A 15,055-nucleotide genomic window follows, 5' to 3' on the forward strand; every position below is an offset into this window, starting at 1 on the left:
AAACAGGATAAATCATTCAAAAATCAATGTATTTATATCCCAGTTACTTGAGGAAGTCAAAACTTCAAGGATTGCTAAATCAATGAAATCAGTGCAGAATCAACACACAGGGTGAATGAACCAAATTCCAAGGTATAGACTAAGTCAGGCGTTGAATGTCCAAGGGAGAAGATAATGAAGAGATCATTTCACAAAGGAAGCATGGAAGAAAGGTGAAGAATACCCATCTAGAGAGCTTCCTGAGTTTAACAGTTAGACCAAATTAAATCCCATTAGGGATCATTCTGCAGTGGCATGGAAGAGGGCAATAGAACAAGATTCATGATGTTGGAGATGAAACGAAAGAGATAATTGAAGCAGGTTAGGTCTCCTGAACTCTTTTACTGAGAAAGGAAGAAGATAGTGAAGAGGTGACTTCCAAAGAGGAAACATTAGGTGATGGGTGAAAATTACCCATCTAGAAAAGATCACAAAGCCAATAGTTAGCCCCAATTACCTCCATGAAGAATTATGAGGACCCGTGCAGGTGTGTGTTTAGTTCTATATCGATTATTCACTGGGTAGATCTTGGATACTTATACAGGATCAAGAAACCCAAATAATACCTTCCGGCTAGCTATTTTGGGTGAGGTCTTGAGTTGTTACCAATGGTATCATAGCGGATTCAGCCCATAACCTATATGAACTAGGGGACACTGTAGTACAGATCCATTCGGGCTGACCACGGGCTGATCGTAGTGTTTGTAATTAGATTTGAATGGATTTGAACGCTTAGCCTGACGAGGACGTCAGAGTTTGAACGGAAGGAGTATATGAGGACCCGTGCAAGCGTGTGTTTAGTCCCACATTGGTTATTCGCTGGATAGATCTTGGGTTCTTATACAGGATTAAGCAACCCAAATAATACCTTTCGGCTAGCCATTTTGGGTGAGGTCTTGGATTGTTACAAGAATGACAATGCACGGAACAAGAACAAGAATCAAGTAACACTATGCAAGGATGACCTATAAGCTAGCTCAAAATTCATTGATAGCTTGTAAACATGAAAAATAAGAGGAAACAAAAAATAAACCAATAATGTTGGAGTGGCATGTAAGAAATTGACAAATAGAGAGTCAAATCAAATGCATCATATGTTATATAATTGGATGCACATGAATCAAGAGTTAGAATGACTTCATACACCATAAGGTAGACAAACCAAACTAGAAGATATCTAGACAGGATCAAAAGCAAAGGCGAGATTCTAGGGGCATAAATATGTGGCCAAGAACCAACAAAGGTTCTCTATAAAATAATTAGCAACAGTCAATAAACACAGGAAAAAGATTATGGAAAAAAATTTCAAGATTGGCAAAAGCAATAAAATTTGATGATTATTGCTGAGAAGAGCCATTTGTACCAATAGAGACCAAACAGAAACAAAAGCAACTATATATGATATCAAGGAATGCAGAATCGTCTGGTTCGGGGAGTACCGAGCCATGCCGACACTAGACCGAGATAGTTCTGGCATTCAAAACAGTAAACCGGCAGGTGAAGGAGAGAAAAAAAGAGAAAAAGACAGAGATGGGGGGAGGAAAGGAGATGGAGAGGGAGTGCTGGTAGAGGCCTCCAGAGGGCGCTGGAGGGGCAAGGGTCCAAAGGGCAGAGCCCCTGCTCTAGCCCTTTGCGCCCCTCCAACGCCCTCCGAAAGCCTCTAACCGCCATCCCTCCCTCCCTCTCCCTCTCCCTCTCCCTTCCTCCTCCTCCTCTCTCTCTCTCTCTTTTCCTCTCTCCCGTTCTCCCTCCCTCTTCCTCTTTGTTATGTCGATACAGGCCCAGCACAGAACGGCACGGGGGCATACCGAACCATACTGCCAACCGATCAGTACAGGCTACGCAACGAACCTTGCATGATATAACTATTAACAAATCTTCCTTCATACATGCTTTTCACATCTCAGAGTATTGTTTGGAGTACTTCACCATGTCAGCAGATGTGTCTAGCATAGATTGGATAAGGAATCACTAGATATCAATACCACTAGCAATTACCAAAAACTCATACTTTGAATTTCTGCCTTTTCTCTATAATCAAAATCATAAGTTTTTACTTTCATCCAAAAATGATTTCAGACTGGAGTCAGTTTTGTAGGTTCGGCCCAAAGTTGCCCAAAGGCCAAATCTATTTTATATAGGGGCAATTATGATAGCATTTTGTTTTCTATTCCAAAAGCATTTTCCTAAGAAAAAAAAAATCAAACTTTGCAAATTTGATGAACATTTGAAAGCATTGGAAAACTAGGTTGCTAAGAAAATTAGAGAAGCCAACTTTGAATATAGGCCCGGCTATCCTAGAGATTAAACTTAGTGGTCACTAGATTAATACATGTTAAACTGCCATTTACAATAATTGAAATAACACTCTAATATGTAAAAAAAAAAGATTATTAGTTCCACAATTAAACTGCTATTTTCTAAACATTATGCATCCCATAGATGCATTCCAACAAGAAACCATCAAATGATATACTTAAACGCCTCGAACAATAAACATACTTTATAATGATGCCAGACCAAAACTCCAATAGGCAGAAGTAATTCGGGATTGGAAAAACACCTATTTATACATTTTTACTAGATTTTTTACTTTCCTCAATTGCTCTACTTTTTTAAATCATTTTTGGCTGACATTGCCCAAACCACAATTAAAACTACAGAAATTGAAACCAAACTTTCAAACTTCGCTACCAGCATGCCATGAAAAAGTGTTCAACGAAAAAGTGAACTCAGAAGACCAAGTGATAGATGCATAGGAAGATAGTTTACCCATTAAACTGCATATAAGCCATAAAAAGAAACAAAGTAGGTACACAGAGTAATCACAAATGCTGCAAGATCTGTTTAATGCAATGGAATGAAGACTGAGCATTGAGCAAAGCAAAGAGCCAATAAACCAATACCATCTGCATCTGTATGTATCCCAAAAATTCACTGCATGCTATGTGAAAAGATTGTAAGTCGATTTCCCCACCAGTAAGCAGTCAGCTAGACTGTAGGTGTAAACAAGTTATCTTACAATCTCTTCCATACATACTTAAAGCCCAAAGTCAGTTCTGAAGCAGGTCAGCCTTGATCACCGACCCATACTATTTCTAATGCAACACAAGCTACTTACCAAATTTTCCCTTCTAGATGAATGATTCCCAAGTAACAAACTTATGACTATGCCTATAAATGCTCACCAAAAGAGAAACAAATACTGCAACTCTGAAATTACTTAGGTTGATTGGAGTGGATTAATCAATTCATATTGGTATTATCCCAAACTAAATACTTATTCACAATCCAGTTTAATAAAGATTAAAGATGAAAAAAGGGAAGGAAAAGATATGATTGGCAAAATAGGAGAATAAAAACGAAAATAAGCAACCAAAAAGAAGATCCATATATGTGTCATTTATTACAATTCCTTGGTTTTAAAGCGGCATTTTTTTTAACTAAAATACCTTGGTTTTATAGCAAGAATTCAAGATAATTCAAGGGCTAATACGCAAATCACGCATCTGAAACACAAGTGCATATTGGTGTTCAACCTGTGTATGTATTCTCCATTATTAAGTTTAGAATGTAATCTTCTTTTTTTTTTTTCCAAACTAATTTTCATTTAAGAGTATGTCTTTGAAAGAAAATAAAATGTAAACTCTAGATATTTTCACCTAAATCACATATTTGATTATGCATGCATTGAAACTCTTTATGTCAAGGATTGCCGAACCGGTACCGGGTACTGTACCGATCAGCACTCGGTCCGGTTCGGTACCAGTTCAGACCGAACCGAATCAGTATCGAACCGGTTGGCCCGGTTTGACAATTCTTGGCCCCTATTTTTAAATTTTTTAGGTGTTCTCTCTCTTTTCAAACTTTTTCTATATATTTAAGTATAATTTGATTTTTTTTTGAATGTTTCTATAATCTTGATTTAAGCTAAATGATGCATTTTATTTCTTTAAAATGATACATATCATAAAATAAATAACATAAAATATCTTCAAATCAAGATACAATCAGTTACATACTTTTAAAGTACTCTCGGATATTTAAAATCGTATCGAGTGACGATGTCTCTCATAGATATCCAGATCATCCGTATAGTAAGGAGGCAAATCAACCCGTCTCTCTAACCTAGCGGCGTTATAATCTTGTATGCTCAACACATAAGGAACGTGTGCCGGATTATAAGCACTCTTGATTAAAAAAGCCATAACGCGCGCTGTGGCAAAATTAACCAGACTCGGGGCAAACTGACCGGTCGCACTGAGTCCTGGCCGAATCGGATAGAACCGTTCAGTTTCGTCTGATTCCCTCTTGTACCGATCGATTTCGGCCAAAATTACTGTGGTTCTCACCCCATAGGGGCCGAAACCGGTTTCTATGCCCGAACCGAGCTGGTCAGAGATCGGGTCGGCTCAATTCGGCTCGAACCAGGCGGTACGGCCTCGTTCGGTAATCCTTATTATAATTGCACAGATTGCTAACTTTGATAAAATTAATATAGTCTATGTATAACAAAGTTGATATTTAACTAAACAATCCAATGAATTAACAACTGTATTAGAAATCAAAAAAGTATTATCTGGTCATATACTGTAAGGTTTTTTATTTTCATTCTTGTAAGATGATATGCTAACTTTGTGGTTGTTTCCATTTTTTTTTATAGTCGTTGCTAGCTTTCTGGCGCAGTGTACAAGCTGGAATACTACCATGTCTAATATCGTACCTTTTTCAGCCCGCATCAGTTCAGTGAGCAAGATCATAGCTCCAATAACAAACATAGATACATACATACATACATATGTACTTGCACATGTATGTGTATGTACGTATGTATGTATGTGCATGCATGCATGCATGCATGTATGTATGTATGTGTATATATATATATGTATGTATATACATAGATACTTACTTACACACATCTATATACATATATACATACATACATATATACATATACATGTAAACATATATACATATATATTTATATATATATACACATATATATACACGCACACACAGAGATATATATACAGATATATATATATATATATATACATAGATATATATATACATATATATATATATATACACATATATATATACATATATATATATATATATATATACATATATATACATATATTTGTTTGTGTGTATATATATATGTATGTGTGTGTGTATGTATATGTATGTATGTATGTATATGTGTGTGTATGTATATATATGTATGTATGTATATATGTATCTATACATATATGTGTGTATATATATATATGTATGTATATATGTATCTATATATATGTGTGTGTGTGTGTGTGTGTGTATGTATGTATATATGTATCTATATACATATGTGTGTGTGTAGTATGTATGTATGTATGTATAATATATGTGTGCGTACCAGATGAAAAAACACAACACTTTTACTAAAATTGGGGAGACGAGAGACCAAGAGCAGATAGAAGGAAAGAATATTCGATGTACTTACGGAGGAGTGCGGAAGACAATGCCAAATACTTTATTCTCATCATCGTTGGATACAGACATTACTTCTGCACCTGTCTTCTTGTGCTTGTAAAGTACGGCAGTCGATTTGTATTCATCAATAGTTTGTTCAGATATTTTTTCAAAACCAAGCTTCTCAGCAATATCATGACTCTCATCCATTTCTGCTGGCAATAGAAAGCAACAAATATATTACATAATTTAACAGTACATTAAAAGAGGAAAACACTAACTTTGAACTAGCAAATGATTTTTCCAGACAAAAAAGAAAGCTAATAGGCAATAACGATCTCCTACAATATCATCTATCATCATTAAAAGCAAATATCATCAAAGTACTTGACTGAGTGGATATGTCAAAGTATGTGCGCAAGATAGTGAACAATACCAATTAACAATAGTTCATTACCCTCTGGATCTAAAAATATCATTCAAATGTTTAAAATCATCCAAGAACATCAAGCAAGAAAAACTAAAAACAGCATACTGAAGATTGCGATATATGCACTGTGCCATCACAGAGTTCAATGACTTCTATCTTGCACACAATACAATGAAAGGACTATGTTGATGCAATGGAGCAGATACGTAGAATCACATTTATGTGTGCATGACTACATGTTATGCATGTATCAGTGTTAAATGATGAGCAAAAATTGAATAGAAATTTGTTTTATAGCAGCCTGCCTCTCTTTTTTCCCTTTTTTTTTTGTTTTTGTTTTTTTTTTTGATTCCCCCCTTTACTACTGATGGCCAATCATAAGGCCTTGCTACAGCTCCAGATGACTTAACTAGATCCCACATCTCCTCGAAAAGGACCTATACTCTTTTTTTTCTTCCATAAACTGAGGCTGCCCTCCTGTTTCACTGTGTACTTATGCAAGTATACGATCTAAAGCAGATACAAGCAACCAACCACTCGAGAAGACTGACAAGTTGTTAATTGGAGATTGTGAATAACCGAAGATGTTATCAATGTACCAAGGTCATAAACTATAGCCTATAGGAGGTTATCCTCAACAGGATACTATTGCAGAAAAGAAATTTCGCGGCACAAACTTTGAGAATAGTACCAGTGTCAAATTAAAAAATAAATTAATTAAGGCAAGGCCAATGATAGGAAGCAATCAAAAGAATATGAAAATATGAAGCAACAAAATTTAAGATTCGGTAAATAAATCTAATGAAATCAACCATACAAAACTGTAAAAGTTTTCTTTGAGAAAATACAAAAAGAACTGCAAAAATCATGTGTTAATGATGGTAGATCGAGTAAATAAATAAAGAAGCAAAGCTAAATATTTTTTTGTGTGTGTGTGTGGGTGGGTGTGTGTGTGTGAGAGAGAGAGAGAGAATTGAACTTGGACAGATAAATGGGTTGAAGGCATCACCTTTGAAGTTCCAAAAATTTATTGTATTTGCCTGCATATGTGCGCGTGTGTGTGTGAGAGAGAGAATTGAACTTTGGACAGATGAATGGGTTGAAGGCATCACCTTTAAAAATTAAAACTTCTATGTTCCGGCCGCCTCCTATGACCTACTACTTTGTTAATTAGTTTATATGTTGCTTCCGGTCCTTGTGCTTTGGATAAATTTTGCTAGGTGGGGTGTAGTTGGGGACAACGTCCAACTTAGATTGGGACGTGGTTGGGTCAACAGATGGAGTTGGTCAACAGATGGAGTCTTTTTTTTTATTATTTGCCTAGAAATCAAATAGTTAACTCCATATGGTGGGTCCTTGTCTCTAGCTGGTGATGGTGTACAAAGAATAGAAGCATGAGAGAGTCTGAGGTGCCAACTTGCCAATTCCTATAGTAACTTCTGGGACCGTGTCATTAAGTTGTTCATCTTATAGTATTAGTGAGAACATCTCTTCCTCCTTCTGCTCTTTACTTTTTCACCAATGCATGTTGACATGGAAAATAGATAGAAGACACAAGCTCAGAACTCAATATTATGGTGATTCAGCAACGATTTGCGACGTAGATGGCCAACCAAATACTAGTAATGTTGATGTTTTCATAAGCTATAACTAAATATAAGTTCCAATTTATTTCCTCATCTAGATGTTCGTCATGTGTGTGTACTTGATAGTCCATTAATTCAATTAAGATGGCTTGGCTAATTCTTGATAAGTACTTTCCATGCAATCCATTAGTAGATCACATGAGCCTCGCTAATCCGTTTAAAGGGCTTGGCTTTGATCTCATTGCTATCTAATTTTCTAGCACATTTCCAATGGAGTGCACAAAGTATAAGTTAAAACCCAAATTTTCAATTTCATTATAACATTAAATTTATTACTGAAATAGTGGTTAGATGTTCTTTTCCTTGCCGCTCTCGCGTTTCTTTCTTCCTATGTCGATAGTGTCATAAGAGTCAACTATGCGTGATCTAGTTGATTTGATTTTACACCCATATTAAGTCCAAAGTAGCAAGCTTCTGCAGCGGAGATAACCTCCACTCCTCCACCTCTGAAAAAAGACCTATACATGACACAAAGCTATTGGCTAGTCCACGTAGCTCGGTCTCTTCAAGTAGGTGAGATGTCTTGGTTTAGCGATAGCTTCAAGTCAAACGTGAAACTACCATCCCAAATTGCCACAGTATATTTGAAGTAACTTATAGAAAATAAACAGCCAATTTTTGTCATGAAGATGGTGCCATATTAACCATAAGCACTCTCATCATTATCCGAAGGCATGTAGGATACTTCATTCACCATTGACCAAACACAGCTCAGACCTAAAGATGGACCGGTGCCGAACAATCGTCCAATGAACACATCTTTGGTTCTAAACACAAACCTGATTTTCACAAGAAGTCTAGTAGATGCAGCTGAACCAGGCGCAATCGATTCGAAGATGGCTCGACCAAATATAGTTCAAAATATCTCATGATTGGCTTGGTTAGCATGGATAGAGTAAGCTAAAGCCAATTCAGGTTCAGCCTAGGTCATGCAAGACTTGATACCGATCCCTTTTATGGTAATTTCATCATCAAAGTAATCCCAATAAAGTCAAGAAAAGCAATCCTTGATTCCCAAAGGATTTCAGCCAAATATCTAAAGTTGCAAGGCCTCAGTCATGCATGTCGATGTCTTACTATAGGGACACAGCAGACAATGTCTTACTAAAGATTAGCTACAAAGGTGTGTATATGGTAATTTCATCATCAAAGTAATCCCAATAGAGTCAAGAAAAGCAATCCTTGATTCCCAAAGGATTTCAGCCAAATATCTAAAGTTGCAAGGCCTCAGTCATGCATGTCGATGTCTTACTGCAGGGACACAGCAGACAATATCAATATCTTACTAAAGATTAGCTGCAAAGGTGTGAGCAGTAATGCTGTCGGTCTATGAATCTTTTGTTAATGGTTTTTATAAATGAGAGTGTTTAATAAATTTTTATGGTGGTTTAGCATAATATTCTTGGCATTATAATCGCCATTGACAAGAGAAAACAGTCATAGAGTTTTTTTATGTTTTCTCAATAAAAATATGATCCGACAGGGGAAAGATCCTTTATAAGGTAAAGATCAGAATGTCAAATAAAGACAGTACATTCAGATTCTATTTATTTCTATAGCGAAAATCCTCTGTATTTTTCTCACAATAGCAAGTAACTCCTCTAACAAATAGCATTGCCGTCCAGTTTTATTGTAACCTCGTTTCTTCTTTATGTATGACTAGCGGCAACGAGTGTAAACCATGCACATGAGAAGTTGGCAAGGAGATTTTTAGGTTATGTACTTTTTAAATTTATGTGAAGATTATACATGCTGATTTTTTTTTTTTTTTGCTATAGAGCTCACCCAAAATGGCAGCGAATAACAGATGTGGGACTAAACATACGTCCGCACGGGTTCTTACATACTCTTTTCGTTCAAAATCCAACGTCTTCAAATTTAATCAAATTTGAGGATAAAGGTTCAAATCTTTCCAAATTTAATCACAAGCACCACAATAGGCCCGTGGCCAGCCTCCATTAACCCGTGCTGCAATGTTCCCTAGTCCACATAGGCTATAGGCCAAGTTTTCTCTAATACCATTTATTACAATTCAGGATCTCACCCAAAAAAGTTAGCTATAAAATATTTCTTTGGATTCTTAGTCCTGTATAAATATCCAAGATCTCTTCGGCAAATAACTGATATGGGACTAAATACACGTCCGCACAGGTCCTCTTATGTCCAATCAGGAATTTGCTTATATTTTCCTTTAATATATTAAGGATTTCTTTCTCCATGGAAACAAGCCACACATTGGATTGTGGTTTAAAATATTTATCAGCTGCCAATATTGCACCAATAATAGTCGTTGAAAAGCTGTTATTATTTTACATATATGATAGGAAAAAAATATTAAATTACCTTTTTTATTTCATTAAAGCAATATATATATATATATATATATATATCCTTTTAAAGTTGTTATATTAATTTTAAAAAAACATTTTATCTATGAAGATTGAATACCAGACTTGCTATTGCTTTACTGGTTATGTTCTTTATTTCATGATCTAATTGCTAGTTATGGCTGTTATGACTTATTGACCGCGATTGTACCGTTGCAGAAGAACTCAAATAAAGGCTGGATCCTTTTTCTACTAATGATTTCATCTAACATCACAATATTTCATGCGCATTTTTTGCTTTTGTGTTAAGTTGGTAGTGCATAAAATTAGGTCTACATGAAGGGAATGATAAAAAATATACTTAACAAACACATAGGGGTGGAATTGGATTTACCAACTCTGCAAGATAAATGAATGTTCCAAGATTGAGTACATGATGTTACAGTTCTGCGTGCAAGTATCTGGGTGATTCAAGGTAATAAAATCATGGAATTGGAATTTTCATCAACAAAAAATTTCAAAGATCACTACATCTTACTCTCAACCTTTTTAAGATTCATGTTCTTGGATATAAAATCTTAGTTCTTGAATAAGGTAGTTTCCAAACCGCATGCTACATCTGTTTTGGTTGGTTCAAAAGGATTGTTTCGTTCTGCAACTGAAGAAACTTTGGTATGTTTAAGAGCCAGGAACTAGAAAATAAAAAAGATATCAGTTAAGCCTCAAATGGGCTGCTCTAAGTTGCTGAAATAAATTTGACGTCATTTTTTTCTCAAAAAGATCCTTTACCACGTAGTCTCATACATTACATCCTTCTGTAACCTGTAGAGCCATACCAATAAATGCACACTCCATTAGCTCATCAAGGAATGTGGCATCAAACAACATGACATTCCAAGTCTAAACCCTTAAGCAGGAACAGATGTCAAAAAAAAGAAGGGCGGAAACTTGGACCTATATCAATTTTTTATGAAAGCAAACTTCTGTTCAATTGAACCTTTATTGATCCTTATAGAAGTAAAATTATGTTCAAATACATCATGACCTTTCAATTCATTCTTTAAGATGGCCTCTACTACTGCTTACTGTGACCGTTCTCGCAACCTAGATGAGGGCATTAAGCAGAGGATGGATGGAAGGAGGGAGGGGAGGAAAGCATTCTACATGTATCCGTGAATCAACTTGTTGAAATTTTATAATGAATTTATATAGTTACAAAGCCCGAAGGTTTCAATAATGGTAGAGTTGCATTCTTGGGATCAGCTATCGACCTCCGAACTCATAGCCTGGCAGAGTAACAAATTATAATTAAGCTAAAGTAGTTGCAGACCAAAGATAATGTTCTCCACTGCGATTGGCGGTACAAAAAATTTGCCAAATATTTCGCGAAGGTGGGCCTAATATCTTCTGAATGCTAAATAGGTTGCTCTCTCAAACATCTTCCAGATTAGGCATGTCTTTCGGAAGACGAACCAAGATGCAGGTCGTTGCTCATCACACTGAAAATATTCTGTCGATCCTCCGCTGGTTAGTGATGTAGTTGGTTGTACACAAGCAGTGTGTGCAGCTGATGTACCAAAAATAAAAATAATAAAAATAAAAAAAGAGCTGAAGTCGCGAACGCGATCCTCTGCTCGTGTGTTACGGTGCGGAGACATCACGACCTCTTCTCCACTTCTTCCCGCAGAGGGTTAGAAAAACCCACAGATCCCTCACCGAGGGGCTTCATCACCTCTCTCACCGCCTTCTTCTCTTCTTTTCTCCCAGCGGCAGCAGACCACTCGGATCCGCCACCGAGCCGTCAGAGAGAGCGCTCTCAGCTCGCCACTGCTGCTGCCGAGCTGCCGGAGGTAGCGGCCCAAGCTGCCGGAAGAAGTTCCACATCTCCCCCTCGGAGCTAAGTAAGCCCTTGATCCCTTTATTCATGCTCTGTTAGATTAGATCTAGCCTAGCCATGAAACAAAAACAGAAAAAGGAAAGAATTAAAACAAAAGAGAAGAAGAGGAGAGAGAGAGAGAGAGAGGAAGAGAAGAATCGGGAAGGAGGCTGAGAAGAAGGTTCTGGAGAAGGAAAGAAGAAAAAGAAAGGAAGAAGAAGAAAAAGAAGAAAAAGAGGGGAAAAAAAGGGGGAAGACTTACCGGTGGATCCTTGATCGCGGCGTCGCCGGCCTCGGGTCGCCCCCCTCCCGAGCATCCCTCTTCTCCGCGGGGAGAAGAGGGGGGCCGGCCGCCGCAAGCGCGGCCGCGGCCCGACCCCTCCCGTGAGGGGGAGCTCGCCCTCCTCCCTTCGCGAGAGAAGAAAGGAGAAGAAAAGGGGGATCTCCCCTTTCCCTCGTCGCGGGAGGAGAGAAGCAGAGAAGGAAAAGGAAGGACAGAGGGGACGTTTCGGGAAGAAACAGAGAAGGAAAGAAAAGAAAAAAAAGAAGGAAAAGAAAAGAAAAAGGAAGAAAACAAAAAGAAAAAAAAAAGAAAAAAAAGGAAAAAAAAAAAAGAAAAATACATAATTAAATAGTTAATAAATAAATAGAGATTTAAAATAATAATTAGCTCTGTAACTTGGGCCGAGTCATAGAAAAAGAATATTCGGCTTACGGCCTGATTGTAAACCCATTATTTAATTTATTGGGCCTGAATAGAAACAAGCCCAGTGACTGAATCAAATCAAAGGTCTGTTATAGAAATTAATTAAGTTCTGTGCCTGAATGCAAATGGGCCCAGTAACTTAATCAGACCCGAGGCCTATTCAGATTTTAACTAAACTTCGGGCCTGAATGCACATGGGCCCAGAGAAGACAATTAGGTCAGATTTGAACCGAGCAACTGACTAGACCTGAATCAGAAATTTGGATTAGACCTGAACCAGAAAATTGATTAGACCTGAATTAGAAATTTAACCAGACTTGAACCAGAAATTTAAAATTGAACCAGGTTAGGAATCCGAAAATGAACCTATGGATAGGCTATAAATGGGTTAATTAAGAAAAGAATGTAAATAAATAGAAATTGAATGTACAAGTGACATGTAATTTGATGATAATTGCTACGTATTGGAGAATTGACATCTAAGCCTAAGATTTGTTGAGCAAATTAAGGTAAGTGACTCTGACATAATCTTATTGCTTTCAAATACATGAAATTATTTGAGTATGAAGTTGTATATTACTAATTATATTTCTCAAAAATTAGGATTAAGCATATGTTAGCAAGTATTGCATGATTTTGGTTAAATAGCATTCATCATGTTTACTATATTGTGTACACAGGACCTATGATGATATAGAAAGTTACATAAGAGAAAATGAAGTTGCAGCATGATCATGTATTTTACATATTATGATGCTATTTATCATCTTTCAATGTACCTATGAAGTAAGATTTATGACAAGCATGATATGATTTAAGAACTCTCAGATTGCTGTGTACGGCCCTCGCCAGCGAATTATAATAACTTGATTTAGACCCTGCCAACAGGAAATAATATTTGGCAAAGATTATGGCTCTTGCCAGCGTGTTATAATAGCTTGGTTTAGACCCCACCAATGAAAAATAATAGTTGGCAAAGCTTATGGCCCTACTAGCGGATTCTCGGTATATGGCCCTCGCCAGCAAATTATAATAGCTTGGTTTAAACCCTGCCAATAGAGAATAATAATTGGTAAAGATTACAGACTATGTCACGGATAATAATAGTGGCCATAGCTGCACTACCATTTGAGAGCACGGTTTTCAAAATATGAAATAATGACAATATTTTATGATGCACATCCATATTTATGAACTTGCATGATTGGACATGCATTGCTTTATGACTAATTTGGATATATGCTATATGAAATGCCTATTTTGTTATAACTATTAATTTTCTAAATTAATACATTAGCATAAAGTACATTATGCTTGTTGATTTGGTAAGATTGTACATAGTTACTTATTGAGATTTTATATCTCACACCAATTCACACCAATTCATTTATGTCCTTATAGATAAATAGGACTGATAGGAGCAAGGAGCTTGACTCACTCTAGGATTTGGGATGCACTCAATATAATTGTACAAATTTTTAGAAGCTCTGTATTCCTCCTTATTGTTCACACACTTTATGACATTCATGTATATTATAGTTCATGTTGATTTAAAATTTTAAGTGGTGCATGCTATTGCGGGCAAAGGTTTGCAATAACACGGCCGTGGCATGATCCGGATTTGAGGTGTGACAGCTTCAGAGGGCTTTCTTAACATTAAAAAATCCAGGTCGCTCCCCATTTGCTGCAGCAACATCCTCAGGAGACGCAACAGCAACCACAACCCCATTATTCTTGACAGCTTCAACTGCATCAGCAAACTCCTTGAAATCCTTCAAACTGTACATAAATGGGAAGAAGAATAGTCAGTGCAGAGCATTTTGAGAAACAGAATAATGAAGAGTGGTTCACTATGGAGGACAGGTTCATCTCAAGATAACAAGTTAACAACCTTTAATAGGTTCATACCTGCCACAACTATACTTCTTCCTAAAAGCCAGATAAAATAAAGCCGCAGATCTTACCTGGTTGACAAAATCTCTTCCCGTCTTCTATCACGTTCCTCATCTGTTATACCCCGTAGGTATCGCAGTAGACTGACATGGAAATATTGTCAGTGCTAAATGTTGTCAATTTGCTAATTGCGAATAAAAGCACAAACAACCAGCAGCCAATAAGTATCCAACATTGGATCCATACAATTAAAACAAGAATAAAAAAGGCATTGCTATGGAGTTTAACATGTTTTCTGTAAATCCTTTTATATTATAATCGCGTAGGAAGATAAATAAACTTACAGGAATATTTATCCTTGTTTTGATTGTCCCCAGTAGGCTCTCAAAAGGTAATTATCAAGCTTCAATTATGTACTTACTGGGAACTCTTACCCAAAAAAAAGTATACTTGCTGGGAACCAATAATGGCACCAATAAAGATTAAAAAAATTACTAACAAGGATGAGAAAGTACTAGCACATGTGGGCAAAGACTATATATCTCATATGCCTCTCACTGATGCAGGACCATGGCTTTTCATGAACAACCATTCCTTTAACTACTTAGAGCATGTTTGTTTTTGCATGGAAAATTGTGTGAAAAGTCTGTGATCATCAGAAAACTAGCAAATTTAGAA

At 36.7% G+C, this 15,055-nt stretch overlaps 2 protein-coding genes across 20 annotated transcripts in view; both read right to left on the reverse strand.

The window, feature by feature from the left end:
- LOC103712534 (presequence protease 1, chloroplastic/mitochondrial-like) overlaps positions 1-7,114 on the reverse strand; it is a 65,873-nt gene extending 58,759 nt beyond the window's left edge. The window contains exons 1-2 of one of the 6 annotated variants that reach the window (XM_089927560.1): positions 7,042-7,114; positions 5,531-5,711 (exon numbers count right to left, since the gene is read on the reverse strand). In XM_089927560.1, the coding sequence (XP_089783686.1) occupies positions 5,531-5,709 (179 nt within the window). In that variant the 5' untranslated portion in view covers positions 5,710-5,711; positions 7,042-7,114. Of the gene's footprint in view, positions 1-5,530; positions 5,715-6,938 lie in introns of all 6 variants that reach the window. The other 5 variants (XM_089927561.1, XM_089927562.1, XM_089927558.1 and 2 more) reach the window with 5 other exon arrangements.
- A 3,961-nt stretch (positions 7,115-11,075) lies between these two features.
- The window catches only part of LOC103698766 (presequence protease 1, chloroplastic/mitochondrial-like), a 51,719-nt gene continuing 47,739 nt past the window's right edge, over positions 11,076-15,055 (reverse strand). For all 14 annotated transcript variants that reach the window (XM_089927565.1, XM_089927574.1, XM_089927571.1 and 11 more), the window contains 3 exons: positions 14,449-14,520; positions 12,041-14,263; positions 11,076-11,850 (listed from right to left, as the gene is read on the reverse strand). In XM_089927565.1, the coding sequence (XP_089783691.1) occupies positions 14,122-14,263; positions 14,449-14,520 (214 nt within the window). In that variant the 3' untranslated portion in view covers positions 11,076-11,850; positions 12,041-14,121. The remainder of the gene's footprint in view (positions 11,851-12,040; positions 14,264-14,448; positions 14,521-15,055) is intronic.

Source organism: Phoenix dactylifera, chromosome 15 (genome assembly GCF_051530095.1).
Source record: "Phoenix dactylifera cultivar Ajwa chromosome 15, Ajwa_hap1_PhDact_Kaust_v1.1, whole genome shotgun sequence".
Lineage (NCBI taxonomy): Eukaryota > Viridiplantae > Streptophyta > Magnoliopsida > Arecales > Arecaceae > Phoenix > Phoenix dactylifera.